The following is a 14,319-nucleotide window of genomic DNA, read 5'->3' on the forward strand; positions in this document are numbered from 1 at the left end:
CACCACCACCTCCATAGACATGTGACTGCACTTCAAGCACTAGGCAACCAGGCCACATTTAAAGCCATTTGAAGTGTCTCCCATGGTCACATGACCACGTTTTATAATTTTGCCAAAAACCATGATCACATGACCATAGGGATGCTGTGATGGCTCCAACCATGAGAACCTATCATAAGTATCTACCATTCAGTAGCATTGTAACTTCAAATGGTCACTGAACAAGCGGACATTAAGCAATGACTACCTGCATTAAAAATGCTGGGAAAGTAGAGGTAGGTTAGTTATTAGAAAGAGTATCCTAATGGTAATTGCTGCCAACCAGTGGGAAAGGTTGTCTCATAAAATGCCATGTTCCCTTTCATCAGACTAATTAGGAAAAGCTGAGATGATACAACAAAATATATTTCCATTCATTAGGTTATTGTCAATGCAATTGGCTACTGACATTTTTAGATTCCTGAAGCTATTTCATTAATACACAGGATTTTTCTGGCTTGCAGTTCATTATCTTGCAGGTTTTAGCAATGTGGCTCTACCTGGTTGCCCTGGTAGGGCTTTACATCCTCTGCCAATTGTACCGGGAGAAACAGATAGTGGAGAACTTGACAGAGAAATATGTCTTCATCACTGGCTGTGATTCTGGCTTTGGGAACCAGCTGGCCAGGCAGCTGGATGCTCAGGGTCTGAGGGTGTTGGCTGCTTGTCTAACTCCAGAAGGGGCAGAACAGCTGGAAAAAGTCGCATCGGTTTGTTTGAAAACCATTCTGTTGGATGTCACCAACACTGAGAGTGTTGCAGCAGCAACTGATTGGGTGGAGGAACAAGTAGGAGACAAAGGTACAGTCTAATTACTGTTCTTTCTGCATGAGCCCAATTGGACCTAACTATTTTTATTTCTTTACTCCACCTTTATTATTTTTAGAAATATTTCAAGATGGTGAATGTACATAATAGTGTTTCTTCCACACTAACAACTCTGTGTGGTGAGTTGACCTGAGAGAGAGTAACTGGCTGAAAACAGTGGTGGGATTTAAATATGTGAACAACTGGTTCTCTGTATGGATGCCGCTTCCGGAAGTCCATTCTGGGCCTGGGCAACAAAAAATTAGCTACCGATTCTGCCGAAGTGGTGCGAACCGGCTGAATCCCACCACTGGCCAAAAGTCACCCAGACAGCTTTCATGCCTAAGGTGGGACTCAAACTCACAGTCTCCTGATTTCTAGCCAACCAGTGGCTAGAAACTGGTTGGCCAACCACCTACCCAACAAGTGGAACCATCTAGCCAACAAGTGGAATTCTACAAACAAAATATAGCATCCTTCACTATAATTTCTCCCCAAAATCTGGTATACAAAAAAGCATTATCTCTAATCATGAAGTTCCATGTTGCTCTTTTGGACAATGTTTTTGAATAAATTTACCTTTCATAACCACCTATCAGCAATACTTCCATAATCCAATTTTCTTTCAGTTTATTAGCTATCATTCAGCATTAGCTAATCTAGGCAGGTTCAGCATTTTTTCGGCCATGCCTAACTGAGATACAATTAGAAAAATAGAGTTGCTGACATCAGCACTCAGGGTTTCACCCAGTAATTGAGTATACTTGAAGACCAGGTTTAATGAGATGGCACCAAGAAAAATTATGCTGTCTTCCTCAAACAGTTCAATCAATGCAACTCAAAAGTGGTGGAGATACCTGCTCTGCCTTGATGAATGCCAAGACAGGATCTGGTTGGTGGTTTCACTTTTTAGTGGCTTTTGCACATGTGATGCATATGTGTCAAAGACCACTTGAAGATCAAAGAAGTAACCAAAGCAGAATGAAGTTCTTATCCAGAAATAAAACAACTATGTCATGTAATATTGTGGATTTGATTCAATAGAGTATTTGAACCAACTTAGAATCAAGTTGTCTTTCAGGTTTTGCATAACCTATTCCATAGTGAAACTATTATAAGCAGGTGAAACTCCCTCAGTATTGCTCATAAAACTTACTCTGCAAAAATCAGTGGAGCTACCATATCACTATGTCCCAAGTATCAGCTTCCTGAGCTGAACAGATACGGTTTCATGACTGACAACTTACTGAGAAATCAGGCAGAAATAAAATAGCTACATTCTCACTAGCTATCCTCTTTAGCACTTCTTCCATAAAGACAATCAAGTTTCAGTGCTAGGTATAGACTAAATCCCAGCCTATACCTAGAATGAGAAAAGTCCAACTCATCAGATTTATGCAATTGCAGTTGTAGTTAATCTGTTACTTTTTCTTGAATCTTTTGCCCCAAAAATGTGCTAGTTAATAGTTGTACAGTCTTCTCATGAGTCCATTTTTCAGTCATAAAGAACGATTTTCCAATCTTTCTCAAGATACCTAAAACAATTTCTTCTCTTCAGAAGATCTTAATTTCTTTCTGAACCATTCAGTCAAACCTCAGCAGTTTGAAATATTTTACTTCATTGACAAAGGACTGAGTCTTTAAAAGGTTAGATTAATGACTCAAACTATCTTGTTACTATCCTTTGCCAGGCTGCTTCAACTGAAAATGACTCTATGTAAACTTTGGTTACTTCTCTTAAACTGTATCAAAACTAACATTAACTCAGAGGAAAAAAATATTTGTATCATCAGATTGTTTGTCACCATAGGCCTCAAATATTGCAACTCCTCCTTTCCAAATCTAGATATAGTAGCCCCTTTACTGTTAAAAAAGCTCTTGTTGACTATTTAATTATATGATGATACAACAGTAAGATACTCCAGAGTAGATACTATAGATACTATAGAAAACCTGTTCATCCTCATATCATGGAAGGCATATGAATATGTTATTAGTAGCAACTTGTCATAGTTGCAGGGAAACTTGTGCTATTTGTGTTCTAGCTGTGATTTGATAGGTTATACTGCTCCTAGTTCTTCAGTAAATTGGGACTAGCTGGACTCCATTGTACAAGAGAGGATACTTGAGAATGATTACATCACTGTTTCTTTTCATCATGCTCTTCCATAGAGAAACTAGTATTTATTACTGAATGCCAGTTTGTCAGGTAGAAAGTCCTTGAGAACATATAAGACTCCATGAAATTCTAAAGGAGTCCAAGAATTATGTAACTTAGTGGATCCACCACCATTGCAGAATGAAAAAGCCAGTTCTAACCTAAATCTTCCCAGGAAGTCACCTGACCATAACAATGGGGTTATTGAGAAATCTCCATTCAGCTCCAAATTAGCAAACTCCTGCCTAGTCAAGAATACTAGTCAGACCAAGCATAGAAAATGTGATGAGTGTGCCGGTATAGGCCTATGATGCTCAACAGGCTTCTTTCTCCACTTTAATTAGATAAAATAAGTAAATGGGAAGTTAGCACTAGCTTCTAGCATCATCTTTATTTATATACATTCCTCTGTGCCCTATATAAACTTTTAATCAAAATGATAAACCACTGCAAAGAAGTGGTTTGATGCCATTCACCTTAAAAAGATGCCTACATCTGACACCTCTCTGAAATAGTGTCAGATTATAAGAGAAGTAATGAGTTTGTTTCCACAGGACTCTGGGGCTTGGTGAACAATGCAGGAGTTGCTTTTCCATTGGCTCCCAACCAGTGGCTGACCAAGGATGACTTTGCAAAGGTGCTAAATGTCAACTTGCTGGGAGTGGTTGATGTGACACTCCATTTGCTGCCCCTCATCAGGAGAGCCAGAGGGAGAGTGGTCAATGTGAGCAGTTTGGCTGGAAGAATTGCCTGTGGTGGAGGCGGCTACAGCCCTTCAAAATTTGCACTGGAAGCCTTCTCTGACAGCCTCCGGCAAGTCATTCCCTTGAATATTTATTTCATTCTGTCTCTCCTACGCCTGCTATCACCATGGGAAAGAAGAGATGAGGCTAGAACTCACCTAGCCTCTCATCTCACAACAAACAAGCTGTGTTTGTTGACTACATATCACCACCATCTGCTAGTCATCTCATGCTTGGACATTGTTTCTTTGGGGGCTTGGGCAGTCTAGCCAAAAGAAGCATTCATGCACCACCTCCCAGTAAGCAAATTAAATTCAAGAACATAGAAATCTTGAACATTTTCTACCCAGATTTAAGTCCAAGTGCCTTTCAAATTGAAGCATTGATAACCCTTGATTTGGCTTCCCTTTCAGATTCCCACACCGTAGCATTTTGGATTGTTGTTTGTTTGGTTTTTTTAAAAGCACACTTCATTTAATGAAAATCCATGTAATTGCATTATTAAATACTTACCCATTAGCAATAAAATAAAAAAAAGTATGTTGAAAGGAAAATTGTCATTCCAGTCATATGCTTTTAATTTTCCCAATTCCACTTTTGGTGATGATGATAATTGGCATGGATTCTTTTTTTAAACTGCACCCAATTTTGATTGATGCAGACTGAGTCAGTTGAATTTTTATATCTCCTTATAAGGGATGGGGATATCTTGGTTTGGAAAACAAACAAGATACAAAAGTAAAATGTACACATATATATGTCTGAGTGTTTTCTTTTATTATCATATCCTATACTATTTCTATTATTATTGTTACTATACAATTTTCTCTATACTATATTCTATTATTACTTCTATATTGTTTTTATTACCTCTGTACTATTACTATGCTCTTCTTACACTGTTCAATCTTTAACTCCCCTCCACCCTCCAAATTTTTTTCTTTTCTTTTTCTTCTTTATTAATACACAGAATGTTAAGCACTAGCACCTTCCACAATTTGGTTTGTTTTGCTTTGTTGTGTCTCTTCTTTTTTCCTGTGGACCATCCAGTCTCTATGAAGAAAAAACACCTCCATCTATTTGGCTGCTTTATATTTGTTGCTAGCTGCCCAACTTCCAAAGTGCACATCTCTCTCCCCCATCTGTTTCACAATTGCAGTTTTTATAGGCAGCTCTACTTTGCTGCTAGGGAGAAGAGTCAAATAGGAAGGGGGAAAGGCAGCACATATGCCTGCAATTTTTTCAGCATCCTCCCCTTCCACCCTTTGTATCTGATGATGACGACTGTATTTCTGACCCCACATACCCAAACTTGACTGATCTCAAAAAAATAAGTAGCTTTCAGTTTTATGAAAATGTTATTAGACTTTAAGGTGCCACAAGATCAAGTTTTGCTTTTAGCCTATATACAAACTGAATGTGTTTGTAAAATCACAAGAATTGAGCTCAGCTTGAAGACTAGAAGAAGACATCATATGAAGGATAGCCCAGCAGGTGGCATCAAAAAGCCAACTTTGACTGATCTCCAAAAACTAAGTAGGGTCAAACCTGTTTCATTCTTGGATAGTGTTGTTGTTGTTAGTTGCAAAGTTGTGTCCGACCCTCGTGACCCCATGGACAACGTTCCTCCAGTCCTTCCTGTCCTCTACCATCTTCTGGAGTCCATTTAAGCCTACTGCTTCAATGACTCCATCCAGCACCTCATTCTGACATCCCCTTCTTCTATTGCCCTCAATCTTTCCCAGCATTAAGCTCTTCTCCAGTGAGTCCTTCCTTCTCATTAGGTGGCCAAAGTCTTTGAGTTTCAACTTCAGGATCTGGCCTTCTAAAGAGCAGTCAGGGTGGGCAACTAGCAAATCCACAGTGTAGACTGATAGCCAAAAAAATTCTGGAGGAAGGCAGTGGCAAACCACTGTGGCCAGGAAAACTACACAGTTGGTGTGTTAATGACACCTAAGTCACCATGGCAGTCACCGTACAATCAAGGGAATATTTTATGAAGGGTATAAAATCTCTTTCATAATGAGGTTATTATTTAAATGAGTTTGCTGCTATCCTCCAAAACTGCAATTGTCCTAATTAAATTTCTCTTCTAGATTTTTTGGTTTGCCAATAGCAAATCACTTCGGGTGATAGAAAATTTTGAAGGACAGTGTCTTTTATCTCTTTCATTGTTTGAGTTACTTTCTTTCATTCAGCTCTTAGACTATCAAAATCTTACTATTTTCATAAATTCTAATTGAATTCTGTGGTCATACTATCTCACACACACAAAAAGTCTTCAGCTAAAAAAACAAGCAGAAGAAAGGCATGTTTGGGGATCTAGTAAGATGGAGCAAGAAATGATTCTAGTTGGAGGTAGGAGGAAAATCCCTACTTTTTAAAGAGTTGTTTTTTCTTGTAGACGTGAAATGCATCCTTTTGGGGTCAAAGTCAGCATCATCGAGCCAGGTGCATTTTTAACAGGACTAGATAAATGTGCAGCAGAGTTCTACAGCACCCTCTGGAGCAACGTACCACCTGATATCAAAGAACTCTACGGCCAGGAATTCTGGAGAAACTGTAAGTTAAAACGTGTAAAATTCTGTAAACCGGGAAGGTAACGTTGTCAGCAAAAGATAATCTTGCAGGACCTTATTTCTCATGGCAATAAGCTTTTGTGAACTACAATTCATTTCATCAGATGCAGGAATTATCCTCTCAAGAGCAATACATGAATCTAAGTGTAAATATATTTCCATTTATATTGAAAAGAGGGTGATGAGCTCTGAGGATGGAAAGAGGATACTGTATATGGAGTTAGGAGACTAGTATCCAAAGGGAAAAAAAACTGAGTGGCAAGAGAAAAAGAGGGGTGATCACTTTTGTCTGTGGTGCGTTAGATTCAGCCCTGCCAAAACCACTGCTGAGAAACAAAGTCCCACTGAGTTCTAAGGGGGCAGGATTTTGCTCATAAGAAATGTGTGCAGTTGGCAAAACTGCATGCAGCTCTGATAAAGAAAACCACACCCATCTTGGGGTCTTTATGATGTAGCATCCCAGTGAAGTGAGAAAAATGAAGAAATTTGTTTGTTTGTTTTTCAAAACAAAGGGCATTCCACTACCACTACTCCAGTCATGAAGTCTTGCACTGGCCCTAAAAGAGTTGGACTAGAGGATCTCCAAAGTACCTTTCCAACCTATTCATTCTATGGTTCACTAAGTAAACATGTCAGAATATTTCCAGTTCTTGAGGACAATCCCCAGATAAAGTATGCTGTTTTCTTATTGATTCCCCCCCCCAAAAAAGGTGGTGGCTCTTAACCATATCCTGTATGTTCTGTTAAATTAATGGGTAACTTAAGCATTCCAGATGGCGCTGGTGTAAGTTATTCATTACTACTCAAGGCAAAGCTTTTTCTGCACCACTTTTAACATTCTTGATTTTTTTTTATCAGTGATACCTGATACTCCGAGACATTGACTATAGCAGTGATGGCGAACCTTTTAGAGACCGAGTGCCCAAACTGCAACCCAAAACCCACTTATGCATCGTCGGGTGCCGGGTGGGTGTGGCCCATTGGGTGGGTGTGGCTGTGGTGGTAACGGCAGACTAGGTGGGACTAAAAAGTTTGATCAATCAATTCCAACTTTGCAAGATCTTTTTTTCCCCGCGAGAAATTGAAATTGACTGATTGATTGAACCTTTTTTTTTTGTACACGGTGGTGGAGGCCTAAAGCGAAAAGGTTTTATAAAACCCAGCTGAAGACCTAGGACTGGGGCGATGGTGCGGGTGCCCACAGAGAGGGCTCTGAGTGCCGCCTCTGGCACCCGTGCCATAGGTTCGCCACCGCTGGACTATAGCTTTGCAACTTCATAAAACAGAACTCAGGTGGAAGCATTTTTGTTCTGTACAATTAGCCTAACTGCGCTGGATTATTTCTTCAGGCACTTTCCATCTTACAAGTATAGTAGCACTAGCTCTGGCTCGTAGTTGTTAGCTTGGTAACCAATGAAATAAAGTGGGGAAGAGGAAGGTATCATCATGTCAGGCAGGAATCAATAAATGAAAAATCATACATTACCTAATTCCTAGTCTATCATTTTCAAAATAAAATGTGTGTGTGTGTGTGTGTATGTGTGTCTATGCATATACTTGTTTTAAAATTGATTGACTGATTATGTGCCATTAAGTCAATGCTGACCCTTAGTAATCACATAGATTTTATAATAATAATAATAATAATAATAATAATAATAATAATAATAATAATAATAATAATAATAATAATAATAATAATAATAATAATAATAATAATAATAAAGTTGGAAGGGACCTTGGAGGTCATCTAGTCCAACCCCCTGCTCAGGTAGGAAACCCTATACCATTTCGGACAAATGGCTGTCCAGTTTCTTCTTAAAAACTTCCAGTGTTGGTGCGTTCACCGCTTCTGGAGGCAGGTTGTTCCACTGGTTAATTGTTCTAACTGTCAGGAAGTTTCTCCTTAGTTGTAGGTTGCTTCTCTCTTTGGTTAGTTTCCAAAGAGAGTTTTCCCCATGACAATCTGTCTCCATCTTGGTCCTTCAAGTCTCCGGACAGTGCAGCCATTGCTGCTGTAATGAGTCAATCCATCTTGCTGGAGGTCATTCTCTTTCCTTCTCTTCCTCTAAAATACTTATTTTAATATGAAAATTCTTATTGTGGTTAGATGGATTTTATCAATCATTGCCCTTCTCCAGCTGTTGCAACCACACTAAAGTTTAGACTTTATTGTTCTAACAAGTCTGGTTTGCATTATCCTAACTAGGACACAGCTTTAAGCAATATGAAAATGTGCAAAAATGAATTAGGCTACAACTGATACTGAGACATGTTAAAAAATAACAAGTAGATAGCAAACTTGTTTCTCTGCAGTTGGAAGACCATAGCATACAATAAAGAAATTCAACAACAGCAAAGTAACAAATGTTCATCTAGTGACTAAATTAGGTTTATATGCCTGTGCATGGCTATTCAGATTTTTTAAATATCAGAGACAAAAAAAATGGGAAGTACGTGTAGGAAATAGCATGCATGGATCTAATGTGCATATTAGATTGAAACTTCCAGATGAGGAATGTCTACGGCAGGGCTCTTCCAACTTGGGCCTTTTATGACTTGTGGATTTCAACTCCCAGAATTCCTCAGCCAGGCACGCTGGCTGAGGAATTCTGGGAGTTGAAGTCCACAAGTCATTAAAAGGGCCAAGTTGGAAGACCCCTGGTCTATGGAGATTCTCAGTCATCCAGGTCATGGTTGTCCCGAAGGTGCTTTTTCAAGAGGATTTTCTTGTTTTTCTTTGAAGATATTTCTCTTTTCTCATTGAAGAAGAACTGAAGAGCTGAAGTAGCTTCTTGGATAATAAGTGAAACATCTTTAAAAAAACACACAAGAAAGTCTAGTTGCCTCTTGAAAAAGCACCTTTGGGACTTCCAGATGAGGAAGCAAAATAGAATGTATGTTTCCTGTTTTACTTTCTTCTCTGAAAATTGTGACATTAAATACAATTTAAATCTTTAGAACTTACTAACTAGTTGTATCCTATTTAGAAATGGTGAAAAAGATCAGTTATTCCGAGATTTACTCAGGACCCAATTTCCGTAGATATAGATTACAGGAAACTTGTACTATTTTTATGGTATAAAATGCTTCCAGTAATAACATCCTAACAGAGGATTCACCATAGCACCTGAGGATTTCCTACAGAGAGCAAAACCAGCCTTCTGTGTCTTTTTGTTTTTTTAAGACCAGATCCGGGCAGATAGCCCTCAGCTTTATTTAGGCCCCATATTACTCTCTGGTGGGAAAAGAGTTCAGTTCCATGAATTGTTTTTGCTTTCTTGAGTGGCCTTTGTGCCTCCCAAGACATCAGAAATTTACTATTAGCTGCTCCATTGTCAAATCTGCAGAGGCTCCACCTCAAAACATCAAATTAGTAATTCTATCACCTTAAAAAAAATAAACACTGGAAAGTTTCAGGCAAGAATGTTGAAATCACTCAAAATTTTGGAATTCTGATATGAGATCATGATGGCTGAAATCTCATAAGATTTGCTGGTCTCAGGAGATGTTAAACACTTTAAAAAGGAATAATTATTTATATGATGGATGCCAATGTCTAGGGCAAGATCATGCAGTGGCACATGAAGATATTGCCAATCACTTGCACAACGTAATTTAGAAAGGAATATTAACAATTGCAAGATGACACCCAGAACAGCAATTTTCGGTCACGTTTTCTAACTATTTACTTATTCATCGATTCATTTAATCATCATATTTAAGAACCACCCATCTTTTTCATAGGGGGACTCTGGGCAGTGTACAATAAAATATTAAAAGCAGTATGCAGAATAATATATAATACATTTTAATCTCTTTGGGTGGTAGCCATAGCTGTGGTATAGGAGAAAATATAGGATCGTGTTGTCGTGGCATTAAAGACACAGTACTATTTTACAGTCAAGAGATGGATTTCAACTCAGATTGCTGATTACTGTTACTCATGCAGACAAACAGATGGTTTGCCCAATCCAGGTGGCTGACTTGTTCTTATTTTTTTCTTCTATCCACAGTTAACCAAACATTTGTTGGCAAAAGATGGAAGAAGAAAAATCTCCACATAGTTACAGACTGCATGGAACATGCCTTAATCTCTGCCTACCCTCACAGCCGTTATGCTGCAGGCCGAGATATCAAATTCTTCTTCATCCCCCTCTCTTACTTGCCAACCCTACTGACGGATTATATTCTGACATATGGCCAACCCAGACCAGCCAAAAGTCTGTATTGATCACAGTCTCATAGTTTGTACAAGAATTAGACTACATCCACTTCTCATTTAGCAACTACCTCAATTAATGACCATTTGCAAAACTACAGTAATAAAAAATGGATTTTCCAACCAATTGGCACATTTATGACCAAATTTCATCCACCCGACAATGCATACCAACCAGCGTGTAATATTTGCGGTGTCTCTGTCAGCAATCATTTCGCTTCACAGACTGGTTGTTGGAACATAACTTGATTGCTAAACAAGAGGTAAGACACATGGATTATAGCAAGATGTTTAAAAAATGTGATCTGCTGGATAGAATCAAATATGTTGGAGAAGAGCAAGCAGAGCTGAGGGGTGGAGTTAAACATGTCATAAGCCTAGAGTCACTACATTCTCACAAACAGCCCAAGTTCTCTTCCATTGAACCTTATTTGTTGCCAATTTAGTACTGAACTTTAGTTGACTAGATTCTTGTGTATAAGTTTGAGCAATAAATGTCCTGAAATGCAACTTAATGCATGGTCCTGATCCTTCTCACCTGACACCCCAAGTTCTAAGGCATGAAGGGCTCAACAGAGGAGATCTGCATAGCTCCTTGCAAGGCAAGGATATTCCCACCATTAATTGCAACTGGTGGGGCTCTATTTTAGAACTACAGCTACAAGCAATCTTTCATGGGCAACAACTACTGCATTTACTGGAATCTTTGTTTGTTGTGCCCTGAACTCCTGCCTATGGAAACACTGCTTTTGAACCTGGACCAGCTGATGACCTATAGTGGCTCTACAAAAGTCTGGATGGTGCTCAGATGACCTTTCTGCCTACTGCTTGAAATTTTGCTTATCCGGAGTTGGCTTGTTAAATTTCCAAGCAATTTTGGACTGTTTGAGATTGTGTGTGCATGTCTGCATATTGTAGACACCTTACTGTAATTACTCAAGCTAAGTAAAGACTTGGCCTGGACTCCTTGTGCATGTGTGTTATGTGTATCATACTTTGAATGGGACAGTTTATTCCCAACCCATTAACTTCTAGTATCCATCTCTATCTGAGCCTATGTCCTGCAGACTTGCCTTCTGACTGGTTTTATTTAGGCTCCATTATTAATCTACTAGCTGTACCCGACCACATGTTGCTGTGGCTCAGTCTGGTTAAATGGAAAAGAAAGAAAAGAGAAAGCGCACGTTTGTAATTGTTTAATTTCACAATGCTTGTCAAAAAAGCATGTTTTTACCTGTCACAGGTGTGACATCTATATAATATAGGTATATAAAAACACACGCGTATTCGAATGCAACGTTGTGTCAAAATGTCAAAGCAATCGGTGAAGAACTTTCGGAGATTTAAGATTTTGAACAAACGAACATTTACATTTTTATTTATATAGATTGTCAGAAGCTGCTGTTAGTTGGACTGCTATTGCAACAGAGCTCTTTGCTAAACAGCTTGCTGAATTCAGCCATCAGCTCCAAGCCATGCATTCTGACCCAGTCAAGACTCAAACAGCAAATTGTCATATTTGAGAGCTTAAGCAAGGGCACCACTGAAAGGGAAAATTCCCTACATCTCAGTTTACAATCTGCTCAAGCCAAGTTTATTTGAACAGCACTGAGGACAGACCATAAGGTCCTGCCCACTTAAGAAGGGTACAAACAACCTTTATATAATCATATAATACCTGCTGACCAGTAATGATGTCAAATGCCAATCAACTTATTTTTGATAATAAGGGTCAGGTTTTCTGATTATAGTGAAAATAAGCAGTTCTCATCTCAGATCCCTCACTCCTGTCCCTTTTATCTCACTTGAGTTGGAATAAATAAATGAAAACTTGCTTGCTATGGGTGGGCATCCAGAATGAGCATATTAAAAGAAAATAATATTGGGAGAAAGAGATGAATGAAATCCAATGCTGAGAAAAAATGGGCACATACAGAGGAGGGTGAAGAACAAGGAAGCTACCTAACCAGGTCTGCTGGCACTGACTAGAGATCCCAAGGAAATCATTCGTCAAGATCAGACTAATTCTGGAATGGGAGCTATAAAAGATGAGAACTGCCAATTATCAGGTCATGTACAGGTAGTCCTTGATTTACGACTACAATTAAGCCCAAAATTTCTGTTGTTAAGTGAGACATTTGTTAAGTGAGTTTTGCCCCATTTTACAGTCTTTCTTGTCACAACTGTTAAGTGAATCACTGCAGTTGTTAAGTTAAATAACTTAACTTAAATTAGTAACTTAGTTGTTAAGTCAATCTGGCTTCCCCATTGACTTTGCTTAACAGAAGGTCTCAAAAGGGGATCACATAATGCTGGGACCCTGCAATTATCATAAATATGAAACACTTGCCAAGCATCTAAATTTTGATCATGTGACAATGGGGATGCTGCAACAGTTGTAACTGAAAAATGGTCATAAGTCCCTTTTTTCAGTGCTGTTGTAATTTTGAATGCCCACTAAATAAACTCTTGTAAGTCAAGAACTACCTGCAATGATCAACACTGAGCAGACATAGAAAGGAATAGGCAATGGGTGTTGGTAGCAAGAGATGAAAACACAAGCAATGATTTGATCTCTCAGAGAGACTTCATAATTTGGGCACATTGGCATCAAATTTTAGCACTTTGTCTCTCCCACACCCTCTGCACTTGATTGTGTTTGTAATCCTTAAGCAAACTGTACAACAAAAGCTTTCTAAATTCATGAAGACTGCATGTGTATTACTCATTTTTCTTAAATAAGATCTTGACTTTTGCATTTCCACTGAAAGTGTATAAATAATTTCTTTAACCCACTACATGCTTCATCTCGCCCACCCTCACTGACCAAAACTTCAAACTACTAAGCGCCAGTTGTTCCTGTTTATCTCCCAGTGAGTGAGATAGGTTGCAAAGGAGGTGAAAGCACTTGTCTCTCAAAAGGAATGTTGAAAGAGGGGGACAAAATGACAGAATAGGAACCAGGAATTGTTAACTAGGGTTTCTCCAGGTTGCTGAGTTAAAACAAAATCCACTATATCAGTACAGGACAGTCGCCAGTGGACAGTCGCCTGGAAACCAACAAACCCATGCATAACAAAAACAGTGACCACTCTAAGAATGTCAAAATTACAATAATGTAAGCAAAAGGCATGGCTGAGGATGGTAAGATAAGTAATCTTGAGCTATGTATATTGATCTCAAGAGCATTTCTCAGTCAAGCTGAGAGTCGTTTATGTGCAAGTTCTCAAATATAATAAAGGTACCTTTTATTTATTTAGCATATGACAACATGACAGAAGAGAAGTAAACATGCACTATACACACAATCTACACAATTATGTACAAAACATCTATGGAGGTACAGCGGTGGCCTCATAACTGGATGCTCAATTCAGCTATCCAGGCGGCCGCCTCTGGCATTTCTTCATGCAGAATTACAAAGGTAATAGAAACAGCAGAAAACATGGGCAGCTGCCAATGGCAACAAAAGTAGCAACATAAAGCTGGCAGAATCCAGCTCTCTTTCTGGTTGAGTTCAATCTCCTGGGTATCATGGAACTAGCACTTTATACTCGTATAAAGTGTATACAGATTCAGGTAAATTTGACACACTTTGGAAAGTGCTGATCAAATTTTCTGCAAAAAACAGATGCCTGATCTTCCCTGCAATCAGGCAAAAATGACCCCTGGTGAGAGTGACCCATCATGAGAGGGAGAGCAGCCCTAAAGTGGCATGTACAGGCAGATCCTGATGGCTTTAGCAACCAGATGGTTAGCAAAGCATGCCAA

The 14,319-nt window shown here is 38.9% G+C and overlaps 1 protein-coding gene across 1 annotated transcript; it reads left to right on the top strand.

The window, feature by feature from the left end:
- Positions 1-527: 527 nt before the first annotated feature.
- Positions 528-12,071, top strand: LOC107293730 (retinol dehydrogenase 7-like). The gene is made up of 5 exons (XM_029285449.1): positions 528-840; positions 3,559-3,817; positions 6,152-6,309; positions 10,343-10,553; positions 11,936-12,071. Exons 1-5 carry the CDS (start codon positions 528-530, stop codon positions 12,069-12,071), a joined length of 1,077 nt encoding a protein of 358 aa, XP_029141282.1.
- The last annotated feature ends 2,248 nt before the right edge of the window (positions 12,072-14,319 follow it).

Source organism: Protobothrops mucrosquamatus, unplaced genomic scaffold (assembly GCF_001527695.2).
Source record: "Protobothrops mucrosquamatus isolate PMUCROS unplaced genomic scaffold, P.Mucros_1.0 scaffold1725, whole genome shotgun sequence".
Classification (NCBI taxonomy): Eukaryota; Metazoa; Chordata; class Lepidosauria; order Squamata; family Viperidae; genus Protobothrops; species Protobothrops mucrosquamatus.

What these genes read in the sequence shown, in the direction of transcription:
- LOC107293730 (XM_029285449.1), top strand. Translation starts at nt 528, where the DNA reads ATGTGGCTCTACCTGGTTGCCCTGGTAGGGCTTTACATCCTCTGCCAA. An exon ending in GGAACAAGTAGGAGACAAAG is followed by an intron (nt 841 to 3,558) that starts GTACAGTCTAAT and finishes TTGTTTCCACAG; the next exon opens with GACTCTGGGGCTTGGTGAAC. An exon ending in CCAGGAATTCTGGAGAAACT is followed by an intron (nt 6,310 to 10,342) that starts GTAAGTTAAAAC and finishes TTCTATCCACAG; the next exon opens with TTAACCAAACATTTGTTGGC.